The sequence below is a fragment of the Convolutriloba macropyga genome, chromosome 3 (assembly GCF_964194025.1).
Source record: "Convolutriloba macropyga chromosome 3, txConMacr16.3, whole genome shotgun sequence".
Classification (NCBI taxonomy): Eukaryota; Metazoa; Xenacoelomorpha; order Acoela; family Convolutidae; genus Convolutriloba; species Convolutriloba macropyga.
The window spans coordinates 8,115,217-8,124,172 of NC_134470.1; the positions used below are offsets into that span (position 1 = coordinate 8,115,217).

Here is an 8,956-nt window from a genome sequence, read left to right on the forward strand (position 1 = left end):
GATATCTCCCATTTACTTAGAAAAAAGTGTTCAATAAATTATGGTTTAGGTGTTCAGAAAAAAGCTTCTGGTTTAAATGGCTTCGACACTTTCTTCTCGCATTTTTCAACTGAAAATTTGATTTTTGCCTGCATGTGTTGTTTTTTCCGTAGTCATAAGACTCGTTGTGATATCTTATTAATTACTTATTCATGACAAATAACTTTGTCCTCCAATCCAGTCACAACTAGGCGTATTTATTGACTTCCATTGAAGGCTATTGAATTTAATGTCTGTTAAGACTTCAAAGATTATTTTTCCAGAAATTTTTTTAACATCAACCGATCTTAAACTTATTTTCTTGAACTATAAGCCAGTCTCTGTTATGACCGGTCCCCGTTCATTTCTACTTCAACTAAATTTAATCTCGTTAGCTGTTTTATCTTCCCGCTATTAATGTTTAGACTTCGATGCACGAGTTTTCATATTCTTCTTTCAAATTTTTGGATACTTCTTTTTTAATTTTGGTTCCTTTTGAATTCCTAACACATTATCCTAATATTGATCGCTGCATTCACTTAGGGAAGAACCTAGTTGAATCATACTCAAAATTTTCACAGAACTGAATATGCTCTAAATAGCTTCGACACTTTCTTCTCGCACTTTTCTATTTAATTTTCGGAATTTGCCTGTATTTGTTATGGTTTTCATAGTCAATGACGGATCGTAGTGTCATAATATTATATTGAAGACCTATGGATGAAAAATGTCCTTGTTGTCTAATCGAAGCATAACTTTGAAGCGTATTTTTTAGCTTCTGTCGAAAGATTTTTGAACTAATGGCGTTGAGACTACGCGTTTTCTAAAAAAAATCGTGTTTTTAATGTATTTGTTCATGTTTGTTGATTTATTGGAGTAAAATTGTTAACAACAATCCCATTGCTGTTAAAAATATAATTGAAAGTAGAAACGTTTTCACTGAAAAATTTCATTTTTTAATGGCGTCGTCACTGTTTTCGGTTATATTTTTTTGAAATTGCAGTTTTTGTATCTTTTTTTATTCTTTAGGTAGCCGTATAATGCTGATCCGTCTCATGAGCTTGTAAATGAGGAGTGAATATATGATGCTACCGAAGCCGTCAGTTTATAGCGAATAGCCTTATAGTTCCAGATATTATACGTTTTTAATATTTTTCAGGTTTTTTTTTCAGTTATTTCTGTTATTTCGTCAACTTGTAGCTTATTCTCATCTTTGAGAGGTCCCACACAATTCCTTTTTCTTTAAAAAATTAACAAGATTACTGATTTTTTGACGTAACTGATGTTTTCGTTGGACAAAATGCGTTTTTATGAAGTTATGAGAGTTTTGCATTTGCATTTTTTTCTCTTCCCTCAGCACAATACCGTAAAAACAGACCAAATCTTTTTCAATTGTTGCCCAATTGAACTTATTTATTCTTTCAATATAATTTTAACTAATTTAGTTTTTATATAGAAAATGAAAAAAAAAACATAAAGTTCAGATAATAGCTAATGATTTTAATGGCTTCACTAAATAGAGTTTTCGCAACGTTTATAATTTTTTGTTCATAATTTTTTAGTGTTTCTGCATCTTTAATTTGTTCTTATGGCTTAAGCTAACCAGTTGCAGGTCTTATAGTTTACATCATGACTCTTCAAGTAAATTTATCAAGAATTTTTTCGTTAATAGCTAATGAATTTTATTGGTTTTTAAGACCTTTGAAATTGTTTGGTTTAACAAATGTTCATTGATTTTTGAGTTTCGCCTCATTACTTCTTCTTTTTTGTTGACTTGTTACCTAGTCTCATTAACAAAAAATCCCATCTGCTGCGTAAGTAGGGAAAAGTAAATCTGTGTAGTGAGGGTTTTGTAATTTCTAAAGTCTTAAAATTCATTAGCTTTTAACAACATATTTCTCAATAATTTTTTTTAAACATTCACTAGTAAACCAGTAAGACCTGTCGTTGGATAGATTAAGCCAGGGCACTGACTACAGAATCAGCTAAAAAAAATTATACAATTTGCGAAAACACAAATTGTTGAAGCCAATAAGCCATTAGCTATTATCTGAATACTATGTATGCCTCCTTCCATTTTCATTCATACTAATGCAACAAAACTTATACTGAGAGATTGAATCAGTGCATTTTGGGCCACATTTGAAAATAATTAGGATCTGTAGTTACGCGAATATGCTAAAAGAAGAGAAAAAGAAACAAAAGTACACCAATAAAATTTTATTTAAACGCATATTGTCCACAAACAAAAAATCAGTTACGACATAATATCACAAAACTTTCAAATTTTTTGAATACAAGAAGTTGAATGAGACCTCTCAATGATGAGAATAAGCTACAAGCTGATGAAATAAACAACGAAAACTGAAAAGTTTAAAAAACTCAATAAAACATATAGTATCATAAATTTTGAGACTATTCGATATAAAATGAATAACTCGGGTAACATCAATCCTTGACTACTTAGTTACAAACTTTTGAGACCGGTCATCTTTCTACGCATATCTAAAGATTAAAAAAATAGGCAAAAAAACTTCTAATTCAAAAAAAAATTGAGCGAGAAAAGTGTCGAAGCCATTAAAAAGTAACTTTTCGGTAACGACCTTTCTACCATCCATTAATTTTTAACAGCATACGAATTTTTTATTTAATATAACTTCAAAATATCAGTAAATATGAACAAATACAACAAAACCACGAAATTTCTGAGAAAACCGGTAGTATCAGCGCCATTAAACTCAATTGCTTTCAGCGAAAGGCAAAAAAGGCGCTCGATGGGAGCATGAGAATTATGCCTCGATGGGAAGACAAGGATGTTTGTCATTGGCAAGTCATCGATACGATAAGACATTACAATAGGTCATTGACTAAGAAAACAACAACAAATACAGGCAAAAACCAAAACTTAGAAAAATGCGAGAAGAAGATTTCGAAGCTATTTGAAACATAAGCTTTTCTTTGAAAACTTTATCTATGATCCATTGGAAGTCCTTTATAAGCCAATTGGAACTAACACTAATATTATAATGTGATGAGATTTCAGAAGAACCAAAAACAAATTCAAAAAATTTTCAAATGTCCCAAAAAATTTTGAAAACTCGCTCATCGAACCTATCAAACCAATGGTTAGAAGAAAAAATCGAAAATTAGATTATTTTAGTTGAATTAGGAAAGAAAGAGTTCCGGTAATTACTGAGACGTTCCTACAGTTCACGAGGATAAGTTTACGACTGGTTATTTTTTATGAAAAAATTTTGAAAAATTATATTTGAAGTCTTAACATAAATTAACATCAATAGCTTTCAACAGAAGTCAACAAATACGCTCAGGCAAGACTCAGTAGAAGGACAAAATCATTTGTAATGCCTGGTTAATCAATAAGATATCAAAATAAGTCCTTTGACTATGAGAACCAAAACAAACACAGAAACCAAAATTTTATTAGAAAAAAGCAAGAAGAAAGTGTGGCAGCCATTCAAACCACATCTTTTTTTCTGACAAAATTGTCTATGCTTACTTTAACGTCTTCTCAAAACCAATGGGAGCTATCGATATTACGATAATGTGATAAGATTTCAACAGGAACCAAAGATACAAAAATCCAAAAATTTAAATTCTTTTTTTGAAATCTTGTGGCATCGAAGCCATAAAACCAGGAGTTAGAAAAAATCGGTAACCAATATAATTTAGGTTGCTGATTGCTGTAGAAAGAAAAAGGAGTTTCTGGTCATTACTGAGAAAGTCTTACAAATCATAAAAATAAGTTTAAATTGGTTAATGTTCAAAAAATATTTTGAAAAATTTGTTTTTAAAGACTTGTTTTTAAAGACAATAAGTTCAATAGCTTTCAACAGAAGTCAACATTTACGCTTTGTCCTGACTCAATAGAAGGACACATATGTTTGTCATGCATGGGTAATCAATAAGATATCATATTAAGTCTTATGACTATGAAAACAACAACAAATACAGGCAAAAATTCAATAGAAAAATGCTACAAATTCAGTAGAAAAATGCACGAAGAAAGTGCCGAAGCCATTTAAATCACAACATTTTCTCTGAAAATTTTATTTTTGATCCATTGAACGTCTTTCCTAAACAAACTGGAGCTATCCAAATTAGGATAATCTTATAAAATTTCAAAAAGATTCAAAAATGCGAAAATTTTCAAAAAATTTTAAAAATGTTTTTGAAATGTTGTGGCATCAGAGTCATAAAATCAATAGTTAGAAGATAAATCCACTGATCAAATAAGTTTTGGTTGCAGTAGATAGGAAGGGGAGCCTCAGTACTGAGGCTGACTTACACTTTTCAAAAATAAATTTATGATCGCTTAATGTCTAAAAAATCGAAAAATTATATATAAAGTCTTAATAGCCATTAGCTGTCAAATCAAAGCACTGAATAGCTTCACTAATGCTCACTGCGAAACCCATTGCACTTTTGGTCAACAATTCTATAACATAGGGTTCCAAAAATTCAAGCAAACCTCAAAAAGAAAATCAAAATTTTGTTAAAAGTTGCAAAAGCTCAGAGTCGAAGCCATAATCTGCAGAAATATTCAAACCGAACTATTCAGCAACACATCAGGCGCTTCTAAATCTCCCCTTCAAAGAAGCGCATTTAAATTTTTTAATTTTATATAATTTGATATTAAACGGATTGAATTTCAACTCCACTCTCTTGACATTTGTTCAAGAGTCATAAAATCAATAGTTAGAAGATAAATCCTCTGATCCAATAAGTTTTGGTTGCAGTAGAAAGGAAGGGGAGCCTCAGTACTGATGCTGACTTACACTTTTCAAAAATAAATTTATGATTGCTTAATGTCTAAAAAAAACGAAAAATTATATATAAAGTCTTAATAGCCATTAGCTGTCAAATCAAAGCACTGAATAGCTTCACTAATGCTCACTGCGAAACACATTGCACTTTTGGTCAACAATTCTATGCCATAGGGTTCCAAAAATTCAAGCAAACCTCAAAAAGAAAATCAAAATTTTGTTAAAAGTTGCAAAAGCTCAGAGTCGAAGCCATAATCTGCAGAAATATTCAAACCGAACTATTCAACAACACATCAGGCGCTTCTAAATCTCCCCTTCAAAGAAGCGCATTTAATTTTTTTCTAATTTTATATAATTTGATATTAAACGGATTGAATTTCAACTCCACTCTCTTGACATTTGTTCAATTTTATCGAATAAAATTTGCTTCCACCATGCCAAATTTTGTCTAAATTGATGGCGGCATGATCAGTTTCAACAGAATTTGCGTGGGATACAGTTTGCTGATCCTTATGGAAAGATGGCCAACTTCTATCTCGACTTTTTCTTCTGGTGAGTTTATCAGTTTCTGTAATTTTAGATCTAAATCTTGCGATTTTGCATCGATTGATATAAAAATGAAAAGAGCTATCGGAATAATGCTGTCTAAATTCAATTTCAAAATCAGACTGGTCACAATGAAAAAATGCTAATATATATGATAATACCAAGAAAAGTGAGGCAAAGTCTGTTTGCTTACCAGTTTTTCCCGAAGTAGTCTGTACTTGCTAAGTCCTCAAATGAAATGAATCGGAATTTCTGTTTCAATAATTCGTTTCCCGGTTGTTTTATGAAGCAGCTAAGGAATCCTTTGAACTCTATTTTTCCTGCTGGTGTCGAAAAAATCACATGATGTATATTGTCATCTTGGGCTGCTTGTTTTGCTCTGGCCAGCAATAGAGCCGATTTTCCAGATCCAGGTTCCCCGGCTATCAACACTCGGCGGCGATTCTCGGTTAAAATTCTTTGTTGTTGGGGGCTTAAAATAACGTCAAGAAATTTCAATCTAGCGTTATTGGGTCCGTATTTGCTTGCTTGTTCAAAAAATGTAAGATTACAGCTGTTTCTGGTCCCATTTGAACTGGTGTTGCTCGATTGATAATTTGGACTTGATAACAAGTTTTTCTCAATTAGACAACTAAATGCGAGCAAAGCGGACATATAGTCTGTGATCAAGTTTTGATCATTTGTCTGTTCAGCTTTAAATTGCATAATTTCCGAAACTTGGACTTCGCTTTCAATGATTTCGAATTCTGAGTTCAAATAATATGTTTTTACTCCAGCTCCAGGCACATGCGGGTCCTTGTGGAGTAAAAACAACAAGTTTCTAAGCTTTTCTTGACCACAATTGCGAATTAGTCGTCTTAGTTGTTGCATATCGCCTTTTGCACTTGTTTGTTTGTTTAAATCTGCAAACAGTTGTACAAAAATGTCACTTGGCAAATTTGGAAAGAAAATTACATACTTGAAAATTCTCTCGGCGAATTGCGAAAAAGTTTCATTTTTGTTTGTCTTTGAGAGTGAACGAAGTTGATTGTACAAAATTGTCAACACCATGCCCATAGTTGGCATCAGTTTGTTCAAAACTTGTTCAAGTTTGTTGAAAACAGTTGATATTGGGCTAGTAGGATTTTTCGTTCTGCCAACTTCAAACATCAAAATCATTTCATGTCCGCAATATAACCAATCCACTTCAAATCTGCTATTGAAAATACTCTGCGACAGGATTGAGTTAATATTTTTCTCGTTGAAGGATTTAATCAGGAGTCCTACGGGTTTGGGCACATTTGAGACAAAATTCACCCAAAAATTGTTCATCTCACCAAAAAATCCGTCAAAATTCTCCAAAAGGTTGCCAGAGCTGTCCGTTTTGTCCAGAAGATTATCTCTAATGTTTAAAAAATGGGGCAAAGTTTCCAAGTTCGTATCTTTTCCAGGGAAAAATATTTTGTACAGGTAGACCACGCTGTCAAAGTCTGACAAACTTATCTCTCCAGCTCCAGGGTTTTTAAATTCTTTACTGGATATTTCAATGGGAATTTGGTAATCGAATTTTCGAATAAAGTCCTTAATATTTTTTTCCTGAAAGTCGTTAGAGGAAAGAGTTTGATTGCAGACAATATCCCGGAATTTCTGTTTCTGAGGTCCAAATCCAATTCCCGGACTCTTCCGTCTTTTAATTACATTTTCGAATTCCAATGTTAAGTTAGAGAGGTTTTCAGACGCAAAAGAGGCAATTTTGTCTTTCAGTATGCCTGCAACTTCGTTGTAGGTAGCGACTTCATCATTCGACATTTTGTTTACCACACATAGAAATAAAACGCATACAGAAAACTTTTCGTTCATTTCATTTTCGAAATTTTTGTCAAGAACTAGTAATTGACCTGAAATTGATTGGTACAAGTTTAACTTCAAATTTTCAACGGAGTTCTCGCGGCTAACTATTTTCAAGATAAACAGTTTGTCAAATTTAGGTGCTGGTATGTAAACGCAAGCTGGTCTAAAATTATGTTCCGTCGCAGATTGTTCCTGTTCGTGGAAACAAATTAGGATTCCAGATTGTTTCTCTTCTGTCAGGATGTCAATTGAGGTTTTATTGTGGAGGCAACCCGAAATTGACGGCTGGTTACCGAAATGAGCGGGTAATTTTGGCAGGATGGTCAAGGCTTTCTCGTCAAATAACTGGTCTCTGGCCTCTTTGAAAGTTGATGTGTTCATCATTACAGTGCAGAGTTATACCCAAACGGTGACGGGCAGATATGCCCGATGTGTGTATCTCGTGTTCGTTTTTACTATGTTAATACATTGAAAGTGGTACAATATTGCGGAAAATAGCTACTTTAGCAGAAACCGGCAAAATGGAAGGGAATATCGTATCCCGTATTCGCAAAAGTGTCCTAATTTTAGCCGCGGAATACAAGTACAAACTTAATAACCTATTTTTCGCGCGAGTTGTATCACGCATCCGCTCAATTTGCGTATCATTTTTTCGCACACAATGTAGCTGGATTTCGCATTATAATTCGCAATTAAGCCTAATTTAATGCGCTTTGAGCATCAAAGTGATTATTGAAGCTTTATTAACTATTTTTGTTAAAAGGAACCATTAATTGAGCTGGCGTGTTAAACGAATGATAGTCCCATCGCTTCCTCTTACCAAAAGTACACAAACGGTTTTCTAGTGTGTTGTCCAAAACAAAAAAAAATACATTGCAAGTAATGAACTTGCCAAAGAACTAACGCCCAAATAAACAATGCATTGTTAAAGCTATTAATTCCAGTCGAATTTCACCGTGTAAATTCCGAGATAAATCACTTTCATTTTGAGCAAAAAATCTGATAAGATAATGCCAGAAAAACTAAATTGAGCGTAGTAAATATATTAAGTTGCTAAGTAGTTGAAGACGGTCTGTAGAAAAGTAATTTTGCTCAAATTTGCATTCTGTATCATTTATCGTGCTAAGACAAATATTGTATTTTGTTTGTTTTTAATAATAAGTCGAGTAATTTCTTTAAAAAACTTTACAGGGTTCTCAAAAGTCAAAGAAAAGTGCAAATTAGTTGCATTCGCAGCCGAAAAAATCAATGCAGTTCTTTTGACCGTCTGCCTGAAAACTATGACTAAGATTTCTCAACTCTGGTACAATACAAATCCGAATGCTAACTGCGTACAATCACGCTTTTTGAGAAGCAATTTTAATTAATTATGTGAACGCTCTTTGTTTATATTATGTGAACACTTATAATTCCAACTTTAAAAGAAAAATTGAACACTTTTTTGCTTACAGAGTGTTAACGGCTAGCACAAAATTGACACAACGTTTTTTTATGTTTTAGAAACAAAATAGTATTCTTCAGGAAATACTCAAATAAAAATCACCTGTTAAAATCTACATTTAGTTGATGACATCTCAAATTTCATCTGGTAACTTGCAATTGTTTCTGGTTGGCGTTTGTTGAGTCAAAATTTCCCGGAAAAATAGCAACAATTTTAAATATTTTTCGCAAAAATTGTTTACAAAATTAATATTGGGCCCAATTTAATTTTGGTTTTAATTATTTTTTAACGCGGCTTATCTTCACATATTAGAGGAATTTTTGCTAATCGAACAGAG

General features: G+C 32.6%; 2 protein-coding genes across 3 annotated transcripts in view; both read right to left on the bottom strand.

Moving 5' to 3' along the window:
- The window catches only part of LOC142336831 (uncharacterized), a 56,945-nt gene extending 49,152 nt beyond the window's left edge, over positions 1–7,793 (bottom strand). For both annotated transcript variants that reach the window (XM_075385773.1, XM_075385772.1), the window contains exon 1: positions 5,542–7,793. In XM_075385773.1, the coding sequence (XP_075241888.1) occupies positions 5,542–7,562 (2,021 nt within the window). In that variant the 5' untranslated portion in view covers positions 7,563–7,793. The remainder of the gene's footprint in view (positions 1–5,541) is intronic.
- LOC142335904 (uncharacterized) overlaps positions 1–8,956 on the bottom strand; it is a 534,872-nt gene that overhangs the window by 387,610 nt on the left and 138,306 nt on the right. The window lies entirely within an intron of this gene.